Source organism: Cyanistes caeruleus, chromosome 29, assembly GCF_971803275.1.
Source record: "Cyanistes caeruleus chromosome 29, bCyaCae1.hap1.1, whole genome shotgun sequence".
Classification (NCBI taxonomy): Eukaryota; Metazoa; Chordata; class Aves; order Passeriformes; family Paridae; genus Cyanistes; species Cyanistes caeruleus.
Window position 1 is genome coordinate 3923495 of NC_141729.1, and position 21800 is coordinate 3945294.

The window sequence follows — 21800 nt, forward strand, 5'->3', positions numbered from 1 at the left end:
GTGGGGATCTGAATCCCTCTGGGATGGGGTGATCCCAATGGATCCTTGGGGATCTCAATCCCGCTGGGAATTGGATGATCCCAACGGATTTGTTTGGATCTGAATCCCACCGGGAAGGGGGATCCAGCCTGGCATTCCCAGGAAGCTCAGCCGGGAGAATGTGGATGTTTATCCCTTCCCTCCTTTTTTCCCGGAGAAAATCACTCATGGAAAACCAACAGCCGGAATTTACCGGGCCCGTGGGATGGAGCTGAGCCAGGGAACGCTGCTTTAATTAAAATCTGGAATTCCAGCCAGCCGGAACCGCCGGCGGGGGTTGGATGCTCCCGTAATTCCCATCCGGAATGTTCCGCCATCGGTGCATGGAAAAAGCGGGAATCGCGCATTCCCGGCGGAGCAGCGGGATTTGGGGAGCCGGGATCCGTGAGGGACACTGGAAACTCCAGGAATTTCCCAGAGAACGGAGCCTTTCCCATGATTTGGGAATCAGGGCCGTGCTCCCAGCCCGGAATTTGAGGAGGAATTTTGGGAATTGTCCCTTTTCCTGTTTCGGTGACGTTTCAGGACAAGCCTCCCCCCACCGAGGGTGTCCCGAACCCATCCGTCTTTTTTATGGAATTTTAGCTTTTCCACCTTCTCCATCTCTTCCCGCTCCCACCCCTCCTCCCCTCGTTAAGGGATAACAAACCATTCTCCACATCAAAGGAATATTTATCCATGAAAATCCACAGTGGGACAATCCCGAGACGCTTTGGGAAGTTCGGCTGGGTTCCCCCTCTCTTGGCATGCTCCCGTGGGAAGAACTTTCCAGAAAGCTCCTTCCAGCTGCCGCCATCCCAAAATCCCGAATTCCCCAGGGATGTCGGAGTCACAGGGATGGGATTTGGGGTGGATATTCCACAGGGATGGGATTTGGGATGGATATTCCACAGGGATGGGATTTGGGAATAGATATTCCACAGGGATGAGATTTGGGAGTGGATATTCCACAGGGATGGGATTTGGGAGTGGATATTCCATAGAAATGGGATTTGGGAATGGGTATTCCACAGGAATGAGATTTGGGAGTAGATAGATATTCCACAGGGATGGGATTTGGGAATGGATATTCCACAGGGATGAGATTTGGGAGTGGATATTCCACAGGGATGGGATTTGGGAGTGGATATTCCATAGAAATGGGATTTGGGAGTGGATATTCCACAGGGATGGGATTTGGGAGTGGATATTCCATAGAAATGGGATTTGGGAGTGGATATTGCAGCAGGAACGGGATTTGGGTTGGATATTCCAAGGAAAAGGGGGATTCTCATGCTAATAGAACGATTGTGTCCATTTTTCAGCTGGACACAGAATTTTGGGGCAGGATGAGATGAGTAAATCCCAAAATCCCGGAATGGGGAAGCCTGGAAGCGCCCGTGGTGGCTCCTGAAGGCTGAAAATTGGAATTTTTATGGATACTGATGATTTTAATGCAAAATAAACACCGGGAGCTCCCAGGCCAAGCTCCGTGACCTCACACCAGGGCTCTGGCAAGGACACGGAAATCCCGAAAAACCCAAATCTCGTCATTCCAAGTGGGAAACGCTCCGTAAACAACGGATCCTGCTGGAGGGACAGGAAATAAAAACAACAACAAAGCCAAGGATGGGTGGGGCAGGCCTGATCCCAGAAAAAACCGCTCCGAACAATGGGAATTGCTCCCAGATGGATCCTTGGCTTCGGCTTCCAAAGGCACCGCCGGATCCTTGGCTGCGACTTCCGAAGGCGCCGGAGTTTTGCTGCCAAGCAGGGCCAGGCCTGTTTGAATCCCAAAAATCCAGTAAAATCCCTGAAAAGTCCAGCAAAATTCCCAAAAATCCAACAAGATTCCCGAATCCAGGGGTTGGTGCTGGGGGAGGGACGGTCCCACGTGGAGTAGGGTGTAGAGGGTGGATTTAGGGGCGGATCCCGAGGGTGGATTTGGAATTTGCTGCTCCCGTTCAGTGGGGACGGGAATTTCTGCATTTCACGACACAAAGCTGAGGTTAAAACCAAAGTTTTGGGGTCAGGAGGCGGCTCCAGTCTGGGATTTGGGATCTGGAGTTTGGGATGAGGGAGTTTTCCGGGTGGTGGGAGCAGAACTCCGGGCAATTCCCATCAGATTCCGCTGATTTTCCTCGCGGGTGCCGGGGAAGAGGCAAAGGAACCGCCCGGTTTGGGAACTGAATCTCTGATTTGAGATCTTCCTGAAAAAACCTGGAAAAACCTCTGGATTCAGGCGGCCAGGAGACGGGAACGGAGCAGGGACCAGGACATTTCTCCAGAGTTCCAGCGAATCCATGCAGGAGCCAAATTTCCACACCCCAAATGAGAACTTGGGAGCCAATTCCACCCCAGATTTTCCCCAAATTTGTGGATTTATTCCGAGTTTATCCGCTTGGAATTTCGTGTTCTCCTCACTCTGGGTGTGCGTTCATCCTCTGGAGGAATCCTGGGAAAACGATCCACGAGAACGGGAACATTCCATGAATCCGTGCACACATCGGGAACCTCGTGGATTTTGCAAAGGAAAAATAAAAATTCCCTAATTAAAACAAAAGGCAGGAGGTGGAAGGGAATCCTCCGAAGCCTGGGGGTGAAAGCGGCTCTGGAGAATTCCCGAGCTCCCTCCAATCCTCGTTTTTGGGATGGAATCTATTCCCAGGGGGTGGGAATCACTTCAGGGTGGTCTCCCCTTTTCCAGAGCTCCATGGCGATCCAGAGTCCATCCAAGAGGCGTCGCCTTGGATTTCCAGGGAATCACAGGAATCCCTTGGGGTGGTTGAGGAACAGCAGCTAAAGCCCAGCTCAGCTCAGAGATCCTTCAGGAGATCCTTTGGAAATCCTCTGGAGACCCTTCAGGAGTTCCTCTGGAGACCCTTCAGGAGATCCTCTGGAGATCCTTGAAGACCCTTCAGGAGACCCTTCAGGAGACCCTTCAGGAGTTCCTCTGGAGACCCTTCAGGAGATCCTTGGGGAGATCCTTTAGAGATCCTTGAAGACACTTCAGGAGATCCTCTGGAGATCCTTCAGGAGATCCTTTGAAGATCCTTGAAGACACTTCAGGAGACCCTTCAGGAGACCCTTCAGGAGATCCTTCAGGAGACTCTTCAGGAGATCCTTTGGAGATCCTTGAAGACACTTCAGGAGGTCATTTGGGAGACCCTTCAGGAGATCCCTTGGGAATCTCCGCTCCGATGAGCGGGTTTGGAGCGACAGCAGGAGACCAGGAGCAGCAGATGTGGACGCCGGAGATGATCCAAGGCCATGCAGGAACTCCTGGATCCGCACCGTGTCCGATGATTCCCCATGGAGCTGGAAAAAGCCGTTTTGGGATTCAGGAACCCCCTGGACATCCAACAGGGAGAAGGAAATGAAGGATGGGAGGAGGGAATCGTTTTCCATGGGGTGGGATACACCAGGAGATCCTCTGGAGGTTCTCCTGCCTCGCAGAGAGCACAGAAACGCCAACCAACATTGGAATTCCAGAGAAAAACCCGGCTTTGTCCCATTCCTGCATTCCCTCCATCTCCAACCAGGCAGCGAAAACATTCCTGGTTCCCAGCCCGGAACACACGGAACCGATCCCAAGGAACAGAGACGGGAAAACAGCGCGGGACACGAGCGGCGCGGTGACGCCGAGGGGACACCCCTAGGTCGGGGTGTTGGAGTAGAAGCTGAAGCTCTCGGAGACCGTCTTGGAATCGCTGCGGGAGGAACCGTTGGAGGTGACGTCCAGGGAGAGGCGCTCGGCCCGGCCCGGCTCGTCCGGCTCCTCGTCGGCCGCGCCCAGCGCCGAGGCCACGGTGGCGGTGTCGGTGCGGCTGAGCTTGGAGACGGAGCCGTGCGTGTGCAGGAAACGCGCCGAGCGCAGCTCCAGCCCCTCGTAGTCGCCGGCGCTGACGCACGGGCACCAGCGGAAGGCGTGCTTGAATCCCAGCCGGAATCTGCCGCGGGAGCGGAGGGACGCGGAACGGGCCGAGGGAGCGGGGGAGGACGCGGAATTCCAGAGAAAAACCCAGAATTCCAGAGAAAATGATGATGGGTGGGGAAGGACAAGGAGGTGAACAAAGGGATGGGATGGAGAACAATGGGATTGGGATGGAGAGGAACAATGGGATTGGGATGGAGGAACAATGGGATGGGATGGAGAACAAAGGGATTGAGATGGAGATGGCCACAGGAATGGGATGGAGATGGCCACAGGAATGGGATGGAGATGGCCACAGGAATGGGATGGAGATGGCCAAAGGAAGGAGAAGATAAAGCTGAGCTTTTCTAAACATGACAAAATTGCGATCTTTCACCAAGGGGAGGAAAAACCCACAGAGAAGCAGAAACCCCTGGAGAAACAGGAAACCCCTGGAGGAACGGGAAACCCCTGGAGGAACGGGAAACCCCACCAAGAACCATCCCAAAAAACCCTCTCCATCCTCTCCAGGACCCCACGGAAGCTCACCTGTCGTTGAGGCAGCAGTAGATGATGGGGTTGTACATGGTGGAGCTCATGGCCAACCACATGACGGCCAGGTAGAGCTGCTGGATGGACCTTCTCAGGTACCACTCGGGCCTCAGGTACTGCAGCGTGAAGTACACGTGGTAGGGCAACCAGCAGAGCGCGAAGGTGCACACCACCACGATCATCATCTTCACCACCTGCCACGGGCGACAGCGTCCGGCGGCCGTTCCGGCCTCTGGAATGGCCATTCCCACCCGGAACACGCGGTCAGCGTCTCGGTTTGGCCACACACGTGGAGGAGATGTCCACAGGACTCTGCTCCATCTTCAACCCCTCTGGACCTTCCAGACTTTTTGACCTTGGAGACCTTCCCAACCCAACCAGGAACATCTCAATTGAACCATTTTTGTCCTAAGCCCATCTGGATTCTCTGGCCGTGGATTATGGATCCAGCCATGCCCGGAATTCCTCACCTTGTGCTCGGCCATGACCTTTGCATGGTTGGGATTGGCCAGGAATCCTTGGATCCCGGAATTCTCGGAATTCTTCACCTTGTGGAGATCAGCCGGGAATCCTCGGATCCCGGAATTCCTGGAATTCCTCACCTTGTGGAGATTGGCCAGGAGCTCTGGATCCAGCCCCTCCCGGAATTCCTCACCTTGTGGAGACTGGCCGGGAATCCTCAGATCCCGGAATTCCTCACCTTGTGAAGATACGCCGGGAATCCTTGGATCCCGGAATTCCTCACTTTGAGCTCGGCCATGACCTTTGCATGGTTGGGATTGGCCAGGAATCCTTGGATCCCAGAATTCCTCACCTTGTGGAGATTGGCCGGGAATCCTCGGATCCCGGAATTCCTCACCTTCCTCTTGGCCGACACCTGCTCGTGGTAGCGGTCGGAGGAGTCTCCGGGGATGGCGCTGGCCCAGAGCGTGCGGCCGACGGCGGCGTAGGCGCAGCCGATCACCAGCAGCGGCAGCAGGTACAGCAGCACCGTCATGGAAAAGTGGTACCTGGGAAAGAAAAAACCGGGATAATCCCACAGGATCCTGTGTTGGGAATGGTGTGGGAGTGCTGGGAATGCCATGGGAGCGCTGGGAATGCTCTGGGAGCGCTGGGAATGCTGTGGGAGTGTTGGGAATGCTCTGGGAATGCTCTGGGAGCACTAGGAATGCCGTGGGAGCGCTGGGAATGCTGTGGGAGCGCTGGGAATGCTGTAGGAGCGTTGGGAATGCCGTGGGAGTGTTGGGAATGCTGTGGGAATGCTCTGGGAATACTCTGGGAGCACCAGGAATGCCGTGGGAGCACTGGGAATGCTCTGGGAACACTGGGAATGCCATGGGAACACCAGGAATGCTGTGGAAGCATTGGGAATGCCATGGGAATGTTGTGGGAATGCTGGGAATGTTGTGGGAATGCTCTGGGAATGCCGTGGGAGCACCGGGAATGCCATGGGAGCACCGGGAATGCTCTGGGAATTCCAGGAATGCTGTGGGAGCACTGGGAATGCCCTGGGAACACCAGGAATGCTCTGGGAATTCCGGGAATGCCATAGATCAGCAAGAACATCTGTTAAAGAGGAGTTGCTTTAAAAGGAAATCCAAGAATTCCGGGTTTAACCACAGGAGCGGCTGGAGGCTCCGACCTTGCAGGAAATCCTGGGAAAATCCTGGGAAAATCCTGGAAAAATCCTGGAAAAATCCTGGAAAAATCCTCTCTTCCCTAAAATCTGATCCTACAAACTGGTGCCAGCTTGGAAAACTTCCCAAATCCTGGAATTTTATTCCCAAGGCTTTGGGGCCTCCGGGTGGATTTTTCGGGCTCCAATCCCAGCTCCTGCATCTTCCCAAGGATTTGGAGTCGAATCCAGGCACCTTGGATTGAATCCCAGCTCCAGAGGGTGAGGAATTCTCCAGGAATTCTCCCACAGGGAACGGGGGCCGGCCCAGGCCCCGCTGCCGCTCGCTGCCAGAATCTGATTTTCCCGGCCCTAATTCCATTTGGGATGAGCCTTGCGGGGCTGGATTGCGTTTGGCTCATTCCGGAGGCGTCTCGGCGGCTCCAGAGGAGGATTTTGTTGTGGTTCCCATGGAATTCCAGATCCTCGGAGCCTCTGGAGGAGCGGCGGGATAACGTCAGCAGCGCAGAGCCTCAATTCCAGAGGGCTCTGGGCTCCCGGAGCCGTTCCAGACGGATCCGGGAATTCTTTTGGGATTCCGGGGCTGGGAGAGCAGCGGGATTTTTCCGCCCGCAGGATTCCCGGGATCGGAGCACTCGGGGAAAATCGGGAATTGCAGCTGGAAGGTTTTTAGGATCCGGCGTGGGATGGAGGATCCCGTGGGAATCGCGGGAGGACGGAGCCGTTTCCCTGGCAAATCCCAGGAATTCCGGCACGGAAGGGGCTCTGAATTCCCGGAGGATCCGGGGGGTGGATCCTCCCTTCCCTCAAAATCCCAAACTGATGGAATTCCCGATCTCTTTGGGAATCCTGATTGAATCCGGATCGAATCCTGCAGAATTCCCGGCTCCGACCGAAATCAAGGATATTTTCCAGGGAAAAACCAGCCCTGGCACCCTCGGCACGCCGGGATTGTTCTCCCCAAAGGTTTTCCAAAGGAATTCCCTCCCAGAAATGTTGGAATTCTCCTGTTTTCCCTGGTTTTTTCCACCTGTTTCCCCCGGGAACTGGAAAAATGATGGAATTTTTTCCACCCAGCGCCACAAACGGAGCAGCTGCCACCGGAGCGTTCCCGGAATAACCGCTCCGAGCGGGGAAAAAGCCGGAATGTCACCTCCGGAATGACCCAAACACCTGTCCCGAGTTATTTAGGGCAGGAAAAAATCCCATCCCGGATTCCAAGTTCCTCCCAATCCCCAAATTCTTTGGGATTCGCCCATCCCGAAGCTGCCATGGATCTCCCATTCCCGGTTTTCCCAGAAAAACGCGGGGTGCGGATCCCGACGGATTTAACGGCGGCGTTTCCCTTTGGGATCGGCCGTTGGAAAAGCTCCGTCCCAATCCGGGGCTGCCTCGATTTGGGCTGGGAATAATTTCCCACCTTTTCCTTCCTTTTCCCACCGCTTTCCTTCCTTTTCCTGGATTTCCCTTGGATTTTCTCCCAGATTTCCCTGGATTTCCCTTGGATTTTCCTGATTTCCATTGGATTTCCCTCAGATTTTCCCCCAGATTTCCCTCAGATTTCCCCTGGATTTTCCCTCGGATTTCCCTTGGATTTTCCTTCAGATTTCCCTTGGATTTTCCCTGGATTTTCCTCCAGATTTTTCCTGGATTTCCCCCGGATTTCCCCCAGATTTTCCCTGGATTTTCCCTTGGATTTTTCCCTTGGATTTTCCTTCAGATTTCCCTCAGATTTTCCCTGGATTTTCCCTGGATTTCCCTCAGATTTCCTCCAGATTTCCCCCGGATTTCCCTTGGATTTTCCCCTGGATTTATCCCAGATTTCTCCCAGATTTCCCTTGGATTTCTCCCGGATTTCCCTCGGATTTCTCCCGGATTTCCCTCAGATTTCCCTTGGATTTCCCCTGGATTTTCCCCCCGATTTCCGCCTTCCCGCTCACGTTTTTCCGGACACGGCTCCTCCGGGCTCCGGCCACTCCACGAGGCAGACGGATCTTCCCGGGAGCTCGGCGGTGACGGAGAAATATCCCTGCGGGGCGGCGAGCAGCAGCGCCAGGAGCCAGATCAGCCCCACCAGAGCCTTGGTGGCCGCGGCCGAGAGGCGAGGCCGGAGCGGGTGGATGATGGCCACGTACCTGTGCGGGAACAGCGGGAATGGGGCGGGATTCCCGGGATTCTGGCTCTGGGAACAGCGGGAATGGGGCAGAATTCCGATTCTGGGAACAGCGGGAATGGGGCGGAATTCCCGGGATTCTGGCTCTGGGAACAGCGGGAATGGGCTGGGATTCCCGGGATTCTGGCTCTGGGAACAGCGGGAATGGGCCGGGATTCCGATTCTGGGAACAGCGGGAATGGGCTGGAATTCCTGGGATTCTGGCTCTGGGAACAGCGGGAATGGGGCTGGAAAATCCCGGTGTTCTGGTTCTGGGAACAGCGGGAATGGGGCCAGGATTCCTGGGATTCTGGTTCTGGGAACAGCAGGAATGGGCTGGGATTCCCAGCATGTTGGGAATGGTGGGAATGGGCCGGAATTCCTGGGATTCTGGTTCTGGGAACAGCGGGAATGGGGCAGAATTCCCGGGATTCTGGTTCTGGGAACAGCGGGAATGGGGCAGAATTCCCGGGATGTGGGAATGGTGGGAATGGGGCTGGAAAATCCCAGGATTTCCTTTGGGAACGGTGTGAATCAGGCTGGAAAATCCCGGTGTTCCGGCTCTGGGAACAGCGGGAATCGAGGCTGGAAAATCCCAGGGTTTCATTGGGGAACAGCAGGAATGGAAATGTGGGAATAGTAGGAATGGGGCTGGAAAATCCCAGGATTCCAGCTCTGGGAACAGCGGGAATGGGGCTGGAAAATTCCAGAATGTAAGAACAGCATCCTCTAATTCCCTCTCCAGGGAAAACACGGAGTGGGAACGAGCTGGAAAATATTCCTGGTTTTCCTGCTAAAAAAACTGGGATTTTGGTGGAATTTCCACAGGGACGAGTGCAGGATTGGGATTTTTCCCTCGGGAATAATTTTGGGAGCTGTGCTGAGGGAGGGAAGTTTGGAGATCCCGATTTTCCCCCTCTGGAAATTCCCTGGGAAATCGATGGATCTCGGAGCGCCCGGGATAATTGGATAATCCAATTGGAACGTTAAAAAAGGGAATATTTATATTTAAGGAATTTCCATGATAAACGGAGGAGATCCCAGTGGGATTCCCGCTGGAATTTTTAATGAGCAGCTTTTCTGGGAATTGCAGGAGGTCATTCCCACTCCAAAGAATTTTCCAGCTGCTTTCAACAGAAGCTCCAGGGAAAATCGGGAATTTTTTTGTCCCCCGCATCCCAAACTCCGCCCGGTCCCCACGGATTTGGATTTTGGCTCCGTTAACTCCGAGTTTTGGGATCGGGGAGGGGATTTTTCCCTGGTTCTGCCCCCCTGGATATTCATCCTCACGGGAATTCCTGCTCCATCGATTTCCAGGGGATGCTCCGGAGGAAATCCCGGATTTATCCAGGGGCCACTCGGTGAAATCCCAGTTTAGGGAAGGCCGGAGCTGGGATTTGGTTTTGGAAATCAGCCTGGGCACCGCTGCTTTTCCTGGAAAATCGGGGGGGGGGGGAAATGGATTTCCCGCCTTTTTCCCGTGTGAACCCATTCCCAAAAAAAAAAAAAAAAAGCCGGGAAGAGCCGTGCCAGCCCCGATCCCAAATTTCCTGCCATTGTCCGGAGTGTTCGGAACAACTTCCGGCTGTTTTTCCTTCGTGCCCAGAGCTGGAGCAGCTCCAGGGAAAGGAGGGGATGTGGGGGGGAAATTCCAGCAAAAAAAATCCCACGGTGGATCCCGCAAAAAAAAATTCCGCCGGGGGATTCCCGGAGGAGCTGCGGATTCCCGGGAATGTCCCAAGGCTGGGAAGGAACTGGATGGGATTTGAGGTCCTTCCCAACTCTGCCCATCCCAGGATTCCCAGATCCCATGGATCAATCCCCGCTTGGGGATCCGTGCTGGCTTTTCCGAGTTTTTCCGTATCCCGGGAATTGCGGGAGAGGAGTTGGGGAGGATCCCGCTGCTCCCAGGCCTCCCCCGGATCCCAGCGCTGCCGGAGTTTGGGAACGCCAGGCTCCTTCCAGGCGCTTCCCTGGGTTTGGTTTTGGAAATTGGGAATTCCAGCCCGGCCCTGCTGCTCCCGATCCCGGTGCTGCTCCTTCCCGATCCTGATCCCGATCCTGGCTCTCCCCGATCCCGATCCCAATCCCAGCTCTCCCCAGTCCCAATCCCAGCTCTGCCCATTCCCAATCCCGATCCCGATCCTGGCTCTCCCCAGTCCTGATCCCAATCCCAGCTCTGCCCAATCCCAATCCTGGCTCTGTCCATTCCCAATCCCGATCCCGGCTCTGCCCATTCCCAATCCCAATCCTGGCTCTGCCCATTCCCAATCCCGATCCCGGCTCTGCCCATTCCCAATCCTGATCCCGGCTCTCCCCGATCCTGATCCTGATCCCAATCCCAGCTCTCCCCGATCCATGGAATGGCTCCGGCTCGGCCTCTTTGTGCCTGAAATCCCCAACGAGGGAAGGGAAAAGGGAAAAGGGAAAAAGGAAAAGGGGAAAGGGGAAAAAGGGAAAGGAAAAGGGGAAAGGGAAAGGGGGGAAAGGGGAAAGGGGGGAAAGGGAAAAGGAAAAGGGGAAAGGGAAAGGGGAAAGGGGAAAGGAAAAGGGGAAGGGAAAAGGGGAAAGGGAAAAGGGGAAGGGAAAAGGGGAAAGGAAAAGGGGAAGGGAAAAGGGGAAAGGGAAAGGGAAAGGGAAAGGGGAAAGGGAAAGGGGAAGGGAAGGGAAAGATCCAAAGGCACCTCCAGCACCAATCCCGGAGCCTTTCCCGAGCTCCCAGCGCTCCCAAAGAATTCCCAAAGCCACCTGCAGCCGGGGCTGGGCTATTTTTAGCACCCAAACGAGCTTTGTGTTAATTGCGGTGGAACAGACGGAGCAAAAAAAGATTGGGGACGTGGGACTGGAGATCTGGGATTTGGGGATCAGGGATTGGGGATCTGGGATTGGGGGATTGGGGATTTGGGGGATCTGGGATTGGGGGATCTGGGGGCTCTGGGATTGGGGGATTGGAGATCTGGGATTTGGGGATCTGGAATTGGGGATCTGGGATTTGGGGGTCTGGGAGCTGGGCAGGAGTGACCCCGTCACTGCCCTGTCCCTGGGCTCTGGCCAGAGCTGACCCCTGCCCCCTGACCTGTCCCCAGGCTCAGGCCAGAGCTGACCCCTGACCACCGACCTGTCCCCGGGCTCTGGCCAGAGCTGACCACTGACCCCTGACCCGTCCTTGGACTCCAGCCAGAGCTGCCCCCTGCCCCCTGACCTGTCCCTGGGCTCTGGCCAGAGCTGACCCCTGACCTTTCCCCGGGCTCCAGCCAGAGCTGACCCCTGACCTGTCCTTGGGCTCCGGCCAGAGCTGCCCCCTGCCCCCTGACCTGTCCAGCGCGATGGCCGTCATGGAGTAGATGCTGGCGAAGACGGCGGCGATGGGGAAGAAGTTGTGGAAGCGGCAGTAGGCGTGGCCGAAGTACCACTCGTTGTGCACGGCGTAGCTGAAGTTCACCACGGTGTTGAGCGCGGCCATGGAGGCCTCGGCGAAGGCCAGGTTGACCAGCAGGTAATTGGTGACCGTGCGCATCCTCTTGTGGGCCAGCACGATCCACATCACCACGGCGTTGCCCACCACGGCCACCACCACGATGAGGGCGTAGGCCGCGGCCCACAGGGCCACCTGCCACGGCGCCTGCACGAAGGGGTTGGCCCACGACTCGTTCTGGGAGGCGTTGAGGTGCTCCAGCTCCGCCGACAGCGCCGGAGATTCGTCCATGGCCACGGGGATTGGGGTGCGGGGTCTTCCTGGACCAGCGGCTTTGGGGTCTGGGGTCTTCCAAGCCCAGCTGTTTTGGGGTCTCGGGTCCTCCCAGCCCAGCTGTTTTGGGGTCTCAGGTCCCCCTGGCCCAGCTGTTTTGGGCTGCAGGACCTGCCTGGTTTAGGGTGCAGCAGGGTCAGTGCAGAGGCAGTTTTGGGGTGCAGAGGCAGTTTTGGGGTGCAGAGCCCTCCTGGCTCAGCCACTTTGGGCTGCGTGGCTGCTTCAGGGCATGGGCACCTCCCAGTTTGGGGACAGCGGGTTCGGGGTGCAGGACCCAACTGAGGGGGCAGCAGGTTCGGGGTGCAGGACCCGGCTCGGGTCCCTCCCGGTTCGGGGTCCGGGTCCCTCCCGGTTCGGGGTTCGGGTCTCTCCCGGTTCGGGGTTTGGATTCAGCCCGATTCGGGGTTCGGGTCTCTCCCGGTTCGGGGTTCGGGTCTCTCCCGGTTTGGGGTTTGGATCCCTCCCGGTTCGGGGTCCGGGTCCCTCCCGGTTCGGGGTTCGGGTCCCTCCGGTGCCGGTGCAGCGCAGCAGGTGCGGATCCCTCCCGGTTCGGGATTCAGGCGCTTCGGGGAGCAGCAGGCTCGGGATGCGGCTCCTGTCGGTACCTGATGCAGCCGGTTCGGGATGCGGTTCGGGGTGCAGATTCCCGGTTCGGGATGCGGTTCGGGATGCAGATTCCCGGTTCGGGATGCGGATCCCGCTCGGTTCGCGGTGCAGATTCCCGGTTCGGGATGCAGATTCCCGGTTCAGGATGCAGATTCCCGGTTCGGGATGCGGATTCCCGGTTCAGGATGCGAATTCCCGGTTCGGGGTGCGGATTCCCTGTTCGGGGTGCGGATTCCCGGTTCGGGATGCAGATTCCCGGTTCGGGGTGCGGATTCCCGGTTCGGGGTGCGGATTCCCGGTTCGGGGTGCGGATTCCCGGTTCGGGGTGCGGATTCCCGCTTGGTGATGCGGATCCCGCTCGGTTCGGGCTCGGCCGCAGCCGGTGCCGCGGACCCGACTGCGGCGGGCGAGGCACGAGCGGAGCTTTTATGGGCGGCGCGGGCGGTGCCAGAACGGGGTGGGCAGAGCCGGCCCGGGGACAGCCCTCCCTCGGTCCCCCGGTCCCCTCCCCGAGCCCCGGTCCCCTCCCCGAGCCCCGGTCCCCTCCCCGAGCCCCGGTCCCCTCCCCCGGTCCCTTCCCCCGACCCCCGGTCCCCTCCCGGTCCCCCCTGTCCTCTCCCCCGACCCCTTTCCCCTGGCCCTCGGTCCATTTCCCGGTCCCCCGGTCCCCTCCCGGTCCCCCAGTCCCCTCCCCCGGTCCCCTCTCCGATCCCCGGTCCTCTCCCGGTCCCCCGGTCCCCTCCCCCGGTCCCCTCCCGGTCCCCTCCCCGGGCCCTTCCCCCTCCCCCGGTCCCCTCCCGGTCCTCCCGCTCCCCTCCCCGCTCCCCTCCCGGTCCCCCGCTCCCCTCCCGGTCCCCCCGCTCCCCTCCCGCTCCCCTCCCGGTCCCCCGGTCCCCTCCCCGGTCCCCTCCCCGGTCCCCTCCCCGACCCCCGGTCCCCCCGCTCCCCTCCCCGGTCCCCTCCCGGTCCCCCGGTCCCTTCCCCCGCTCCCCTCCCGCTCCCCTCCCGGTTCCCCGGTCCCTTCCCCCGCTCCCGGGGGCTCCGCGGGCCCCGCCGCCGCCGCTGCCGGTTCCGAGCTCCCGCTGGGAGCGGCTCCTCCGCCTTTCCAGGCATTCCCGATCCCGGTTTTCCCTCCCCGAGCGCTTTTGGGGGGCCGAAAAGCGGCAGGAATTGAGAGATCCCGGGAACGGCAAAGCTCCGGGATTGTATCCATGATTAATTTATCCGGGATTTTATCCATCATTTTATCCGGGATTAATTTATCCATCATTTTATCATTCATTTTATCCATCATTTTATCCAGCATTTTATCCAGCATTTTATCCATGATTTTATCCATGGTGATTTTATCCATCATTTTATCCATGATTAATTTATCCGGATTGTATCCATGATTAATTTATCCGGGATTGTATCCATCATTCTATCCATGATTAATTTATCCATGATTAATTTATCCATGATTTTATCCAGCATTTTATCCAGCATTTTATCCATGATTTTATCCATGATGATTTTATCCATCATTTTATCCAGGATTATTTTATCTCTAATTTTATCCATGATTTTATCCATTACTATTTTATCAATGATTTTATCCATCATTTTATCCATGATTAATTTATCCATCATTTTATCCATTATTATTTTATCCATGATTTTATCCATGATTTTATCCAGCATTTTATCTATGATTAATTTATCCATGATCATTTTATCCATCATTTTATTCATGATTATTTTATCCACGATGATTTTATCCATCATTTTATCCAGGATTATTTTATCCATCATTTTATCCATCATTTTATCCATTATTATTTTATCCATGATTAATTTATCCATCATTTTATCCATGATTAATTTATCCATCATTTTATCCATCATTTTATTCATGATTAATTTATCCATGATGATTTTATCCATCATTTTATCCAGGATTATTTTATCCATCATTTTATCCACGATGATTTTATCCACGGTCAATTCATCCCCAATTAATTTTTAAAAATTAATTATAAATTAATTAATATATATATAATATATATAATATAATATAATTAATAAAAAAATAAAAAAAAAATTAAAAAAATCTGGAAATTAAATTCCTTCCATGAAATTCCTTCCATAAAATTCCCTCTCCATGGAGTTTCCTGCAGGGATGGCCCGGGGATGATCCCAAATCCCGGATTTTGCCGGGAAGAGGAGCCGCTCCAGGTAAATCCCGGAGGAATTGGGGATGGAAACTTCTGGAATTCTTGGCTGCCGGGTGGGTGGTTGGGGCCAGGCCGATCCCGAGGTTTGTTCCAGGCGTTTCCAGGGGGATCCAGAGGGGTCCGAGAATGGGAACCGTCCCCAGACTGGGATTTGGGATTGGGAGATGCCCCCAAACCGGGATTTGGGATTGGGAATCTCCCCCAAACCGGGATTTGGGATTGGGAACTGCCCCCAGACTGGGATTTGGGATTGGGAACCACCCCCAAACCGGGATTTGGGATTGGGAACTGCCCCCAAATCTGGATTTGGGATTGGGAACCGCCCCCAGACCGAGATTTGGGATTGGGAACCGCCCCCAAACTGGGATTTGGGATTGGGAACCGCCCCCAAACCAGGATTTGGGATTGGGAATCTCCCCCAAATGAGGATTTGGGATTGGGAACCGCCCCCAGACTGGGATTTGGGATTGGGAATCTCCCCCAAACCGGGATTTGGGATTGGGAACCGCCCCCAAACCGGCACTTGGAGGTTTTGCAGTTTTTTTTTTCCTTTTCCCTTTTCTTTTTCCTCCCCTTTTCCCTTTTCCTTTCCCCCTTTTTTTCCTTCTCCCCCTTCCCCCTTTTTTCCCCTTTTCCCTTTTCCTTTCCTCCCTTTTCCCCCCTTTTCCCCCTTTCCTTTTCCCTTTTCCTCCCTTTTTTCCCCTTTTCCCATCAATGGGATAATCAATGGGATAAATAAATGGGATAAATAAATGGGATAATCGATGGGATAATCGATGGGATAATCAATGGGATAATCAATGGCATAATCAATGGGATAATCAATGGGGTAATCGATGGGGTAATCGATGGGATAATCGATGGGATAATCGATGGGATAATCGATGGGATAATCAATGGGATAATCGATGGGATAATCAATGGGATAATCGATGGGATAATCGATGGGATAAATCGATGGGATAAATCAATGGGATAATCAATGGCATAATCAATGGGATAATCAATGGGATAATCAATGGGATAATCAATGGGATAAATCAATGGGATAAATCAATGGGGTAATCAATGGGATAATCAATGGGATAAATCAATGGGGTAATCAATGGGATAATCAATGGGATAAATCAATGGGATAATCAATGGGATAATCAATGGGATAATCGATGGGATAAATGGATCGTTCCAGGTCGGTTTCTGCTCGTTTGTCCCCGAGGGTGGAACGGGAGAATTTCCCCTGCCGGAATTTCTCCTTCTCCGGCAGGGAAAGGAAATTGGATTTTAATTCCTTGGGGGAAAAGAGGGGGAAATAAAATAAAAAATTAAAAAAAAATAGAAATAGAAGTAAAAATAGGAATAGAAATAGAAATAGAAATAGATATAAAAATAAAAATAGGAATAAAAATAGGAATAAAAATAGAAATAGAAATAAAAATAGAAATAAAACCAGAAATAAAAATATAAATATAAATAGGAATAGTAATAAAAATAAAAATAGAAATAAAAATAAAAATAGAAATAAAAGGGAATTTAAGGAGCTCTCTGCAAAGGGAATTTTACAGCTGGGTAGGAAGGGAGGTTAAAAAGGGAAAGTGGCCTGACCCAAAAAACCCCAAAAAATCCCAAAAAATCCCCAAAAAATCCCCAAAACCCCCAAAAATCCCCAAAAACCAAAAAAAATCCCCCAAAACCCCAAAGCACCCCTGCTCTGTGCCACCCCAGCTCAGCACAAACCTCTCCAACCTTTCCCATCCGGATCCGCCTGGATGAAAACATTAAAAAAAAACCAGGAAAAAAAATTAAAAAAAAAAAAAAAATCCCAGAAAAATCCAAATATCCCAAAATCCGTGGGAATCCAAAAGAATTCCAGAGCCAGAGGAAGCGCGGGGCGATCCCTCAGTGAAATCCCGGGATAAAAATTCCCTTTTCCCTCCATCCCGGCAGCAATTTCCATCCCTGGATCCTTGGAAGGGTTAAAAAATCCGCCGCTCCCTCCTGGCGGAAATCGTCCAAGTTCAAATTCCCGGCGTGAATTCCAACCGGGAATGAGCCGGGAAGAGCGGCCGGGATGGGCCGGACCTGCCGAGATTCCCATTTTTATTATTACGGCATCAAATTCGCGCTCTCCGCCTACTCCACGCTCTTCTCGGTACGTTCTTTTCCCAATTTTTCCCATTTTTTCCCTATTTTTCCCCATTTTTTCCCCATTTTTCCCTATTTTTTCCCGCGTTTCTCCATGTTTTTCCCGCTTTTCTCCGTGTTTTTCCCACTTTTTCCCGCTGTTTCCCCCCCCCCCCCCCAAAAGTGGATTCGGTTTTTCCCAGCTCATTTTTGGCTTTTCCAAATTTCCCAAAATCCCAAATCCTCGAGGAAAACTCGCGGCTCCTCAGGGCGATTTTGGGGCAAAAATCCGATTTTTTGGGGGCTTTTCCAAGCCTCACCCCTTCCCAAAAAAAAGGCGAAATTCCGATTTTTTCCCACACCGAGGGTGTTTTTATTGGGAAAAAAATCCCAAATAAAGCGATTTTCCTCACCTGGGAGGCCAAAACACCTGCGGGAATGAGGAGGGGAAAATCCAGGAATTCCGCCCGCTTTGGGATCTCTTTTTTTTTTTTTTTGGGTTGATTTTAGGGAATTCCGAATTTATTTCCAAATATTTTCCTGCTGGGGGTGGAACAAGAGAGGGGCGGGGCCGAATTCTCAGGTGGGAGCGGAAATTCCTCTGCAGGAAATGATTTTAATTTCATTTTCATTTCATTTTCATAAAATTTTCATTTCATTTTCATAAATTTTTCATAATTTTTTAATTACATTTTAATTGATTTCGATTTATTTCGGAGCTCGGCCCCGCTCTCGCTAAAAATCACCCAAAAATTGAATTTTTTTGGGGAATATCTCCCGGATTTTCCAGGTTTTTTTCTGCTGGGAAAGCTCCGAGGTGTCCAGACCTCTGTGACATTCCCAGAAATCCCCAAAATTCCCGATTTTTTTCCCGTGTTTCTGGCTCAGGTTGGAGATTTGGGTGAGATTCGTGCGACATTCCCAACAAATCTGGGAAAAATCCCAAGATTTGGGGTCCCCCAGAGGATTTTGGAAAATCGGGATTTTCCTCCTGATTCCACTTTGGGAATCCTGGATAAACCCTGGGATAATTCCCAAATTTTTTTGGGGGGGGGAATTTTGGGAATTATCCAGCTCGGATTTGCCCAAAAAACGGGAAAAAAGCCCCATTTTGGATCTTCCCAAGCGGGAATTCCTCTCCAAGGAATTCTCTGGAATCCTGAGGCTCCCGAGGCCTTTCAGCCTGACCTAATTCCGGCCTCATTTGCATAATTAATTCCTCCCAGCCTCATTAACCCCCATGGGGTTGTTTTTCCCAGTCAAAGCAGGATTTTGGAGGAATTCCCTTGGGAATTTTGGCTCCTTGGAATCAAATCCCGAGGGGTTTTTTTTTGGAAAAAATCCGGGAAGGAGCCTGGGATGAGGCAGAGAGAGGTTTTAAATCTGGGAATTTGGGGTTTCCCGAAGATTTGGGATTTTTTTTCCCCAAAAAAAACTTCCACTCTTTCCTTGGAAAATTCAAAAATATTTAAAAATATGGAAAATTCCCACAAAACTGAGAGGGGATGGGTTAGGGTTCCCCAAAAAATCCCTGAAAATACAAAACAAATTCCCAAAAAATCCCTGAAAATCCCTGAAAATCCCCAAAAATCCTTGAAAATCCCAGAAAATCCCTGAAAATCCCAAAAAAAATCCCTGAAAATAAAAAAAACCCCTGAAAATCCCAAAAAAATCCCTGAAAATAAAAAAAATCTCTGAAAATAAAAAAAAAATCCCCCAAAATCCCAGAAAATTCCAGAAAATAAAAAAAAAAATCCCAGAAAATCCAAAATAAAATCCCTGAAAACCCCAGAAAATCCCCAAAAAATCCCAGAAAATCCCAAAAAAATCGCTGAAAATCCCAAAAAATAAAAAAAAAAATCCCAGAAAATCCCAGAAAATAATAAAAAAAAATCCCAGAAAATCCCCCCCAAAATCCCAGAAAATAAAAAAAAAATCCCTGAAAATCCCAAAAAATCCCCGAAAATCCCAGAAAATCCCATCAATCCCTGCAGATCCTGGGGCTGCTGATCCTGAGCGTGGGGATCTACGCCGAGGTGGAGCGGCAGCGGCACAAAACCCTGGAAGGGATTTTCCTGGCTCCGGCCGTGCTGCTGCTCCTGCTGGGAATCACCGTGTTCCTGGTGTCCTTCGTGGGAATGGTCGGGAGCCTCCGCGACAACCGGACCCTGCTGAGGATGGTGAGGGTCGGCGTGGGCCGGGAGCCCGGGAATTCCATGGATCCGGAGTCAAAAACGTGGGCTGGGAGGGAATTCCATGGATCCAGAGTCAAAAACGTGGTTTGAGAATTTCCAGGAGGGAATTCCATGGATCCGGAGTCAAAAACGTGGGCTGGGAGGGAATTCCATGGATCTGGAGTCAAAACCACGGTTTGGGAATTTCCAGCAGGGAATTCTATGGATCCGGAGTCAAAACCATGGGCTGGGAGCCCGGGAATTCCATGGATCCGGAGTCAAAACCATGGTTTGGGAATTTCCAGGAGGGAATTCCATGGATCCGGAGTCATCTCCATGGGCTTGGAGGGAATTCCATGGATCTGGAGTCATCTCCATGATCTGAGAATTTCCAGGAGGGAATTTCATGGATTCAAAATCATCTCCATGATTTGGGAATCCTGGGGAGGGAATTCCATGGATCTGGAGTCGTCTCCATGGTTTGGGAATTTCCAGGAGGGAATTCCATGGATTCAAAATCATCTCCATGATTTGGGAATCCTGGGGAGGGAATTCCATGGATTTGGAGTCATCTCCATGATCTGGGAATTTCCAGGAGGGAATTCCATGGATCTGGAGTCATCTCCATGGTTTGGGAATTTCCAGGAGGGAATTCCATGGATCCAGAATCAAAACCACGTCTGGGAGGTCTTTAGGAGGGAATTCCATGGATTTGGAGTCATCTCCATGGTTTGAGAACTTCCAGGAAGGAATTCCATGGATCCAGAGTCACCTCCATGTCTGGGGGGGGGTTTCCAGGAGGCAATTCCAGAAGGATCCGGAATTCCCACCATTTTTTTTCCCTCCCGGGGTCCATCCCGGGATGCGAATTCCCAAGGAGAAGCGAATTCCCAAGGAGAAGCGAATTCCCAAGGAAAAGCGGCTCCGCCTCCCTGGCCGGGCCGGGGTTTTGTGGGAATGGGGAGGTGAAAATCCGGGAATGATCAATCAGAGCCTTTGTGCGGATCGGGAATTGGCTTTTCCAGGATAAATCCCGGGAACAAAAGCAATCAAGGGAAGAGGAGCTGGAGGAGCTCTTGGAGCCGAGCTGGGCCCGGCAGCTGCGGCTTTTGGGGCTTTTTATGGAAAAACGAGGAAATTGTGTTTTAAAGCATCCGGGGTTTGAGTTTTAAAGGATTTGGGATCTGAATTTTAAGGGATTTGGGATTTAAAAGGATCCAGGTCTGTGTTTAAAGGATCAGGAATTTTTGCCTACAAAGGTTTGGGATTGTGTTTGGATCTAGAATTGTGTTTGGATCTGGATTTGTGTTTTAAAGGATTTGGGATTTGAGTTTTAAAGGATTTGGGATTTGAATTTTAAGGGATTTGGGATTTAAAAGGATCCAGGTTTGTGTTTAAAGGATGGGAATTTGTGTTTACAAAGGTTTGGGATTGTGTTTGGATCTGGAATTGTGTTTTAAAGGATTCAGGATTTCTGTCCAAAAGGATCCAGGGTTTGAGTTTTAAAGGATTTGGGATTTGAATTTTAAGGGATTTGGGATTTTACAGGATTTGGGATTTAAAAGGATCCAGGTCTGTGTTTAAAGGATCAGGAATTTTTGCCTACAAAGGTTTGGGATTGTGTTTGGATCTGGATTTGTGTTTGGATCTGGATTTGTGTTTTAAAGGATTTGAGATTTGAGTTTTAAAGGATCTGGATTTGTGTTTTAGAGGATCCAGGATTTCTGTCCAAAAGGATCCAGGATTTGAGTTTTAAAGGATTTGGGATTTGAGTTTTAAAGGATTTGGGATTTAAAAGGATCCAGGTTTGTGTTTAAAGGATGGGAATTTGTGTTTACAAAGGTTTGGGATTGTGTTTGGATCTGGAATTGTGTTTGGATCTGGATTTGTGTTTTAAAGGATTTGGGATTTGTGTTTTAAAGGATTTGGGGTTTGAGTTTGAAAGGATTTGGGATCATGTTTTAATTTGGATTTGTGTTTTAAAGGATTTGGGATCATGTTTTAATTTGGATTTGTGTTTTAAAGGATTTGGGAATCTTCTTTAGAAGGATCCAGGATCGTGTTTAATCCTGGATTTGTGTTTCAAATGATCAGGGATTCGTGTTTCAAAGGTTCCGGCCTCGTTTCCCCCCGGAGCCGTGGAATTCCCTCTGGAATTCCGGATGATTTGTGCCCGCTCGGAGCGGCTGAAAGCTCCATCCATCTCCCGCCTCCGCTCCCGTTTCTCCACAGGGAACAGGCGCTTCCCGACATCCCCAAAATCCTCAGGATCGATGTTCTGGAAACTCCCATCCCGTGGGATTCGCGCTCCGGAGGGAACGAAACCGCCCAAATGTGGGGTTGGGATATCCAGATTTGGGAACAATGAACAAGGAACAAAACCACGGAGCTCGTTAAGGGAGGGGTTTCTCATTCCCGAGGTTTCTGCGGGAATTTGTTGTCGTTTCTTGGGAATTAGGATGGATGGGCTCGTTAGCGGCCGCGTTAATTGAATTGGAATCGAGCAGCTCTTCCTGACTCAGCATCCAGAGCCGGAGAGAGATTTCCTTGGGAAGTTTCTCCTTGAAATCCGGAATTTGTTTGGAGCTTTGTGCCAGGGAAGACCCTCAGGCCCCTCTCCATCCTCTCCGGGATGGAGACACGGCCAAAATTCCCGGGAAAACT

The 21800-nt window shown here is 52.1% G+C and overlaps 2 protein-coding genes across 5 annotated transcripts in view; one reads left to right on the forward strand and one right to left on the reverse strand.

Moving 5' to 3' along the window:
* LOC111938873 (tetraspanin-15-like) overlaps nt 1-21800 on the forward strand; it is a 38008-nt gene that overhangs the window by 2892 nt on the left and 13316 nt on the right. The window contains exons 2-5 of one of the 4 annotated variants that reach the window (XM_086865469.1): nt 8006-8225; nt 11526-11767; nt 14775-14842; nt 18957-19142. In XM_086865469.1, the coding sequence (XP_086721595.1) occupies nt 14798-14842; nt 18957-19142 (231 nt within the window). In that variant the 5' untranslated portion in view covers nt 8006-8225; nt 11526-11767; nt 14775-14797. Of the gene's footprint in view, nt 1-8005; nt 8226-11525; nt 11768-14676; nt 14843-16785; nt 16991-18956; nt 19143-21800 lie in introns of those variants that run through there. The other 3 variants (XM_086865467.1, XM_086865466.1, XM_023940822.2) reach the window with 3 other exon arrangements.
* On the reverse strand, nt 223-13077 carry TACR1 (tachykinin receptor 1). The gene is made up of 5 exons (XM_023940691.2): nt 11586-13077; nt 8060-8254; nt 5343-5493; nt 4481-4677; nt 223-3968 (listed from the first exon to the last, which is right to left on the reverse strand). The coding sequence occupies exons 1-5, from the start codon at nt 11975-11977 to the stop codon at nt 3674-3676; spliced, it is 1230 nt and encodes a 409-aa protein (XP_023796459.2). The 5' UTR covers nt 11978-13077; the 3' UTR covers nt 223-3673.

Bases quoted from the DNA above. Each gene is read 5' to 3' on its own strand.
- TACR1 (XM_023940691.2), bottom strand. From the start codon at position 11,977: ATGGACGAATCTCCGGCGCTGTCGGCGGAGCTGGAGCACCTCAACGCC. The intron at 8,255-11,585 runs GTCAGGGGGCAG...GTTCCCGCACAG, and splicing joins ACGGCCATCGCGCTGGACAG to GTACGTGGCCATCATCCACC. The intron at 4,678-5,342 runs GTGAGGAATTCC...CGCCCGTGGCAG, and splicing joins AGGTGTCGGCCAAGAGGAAG to GTGGTGAAGATGATGATCGT.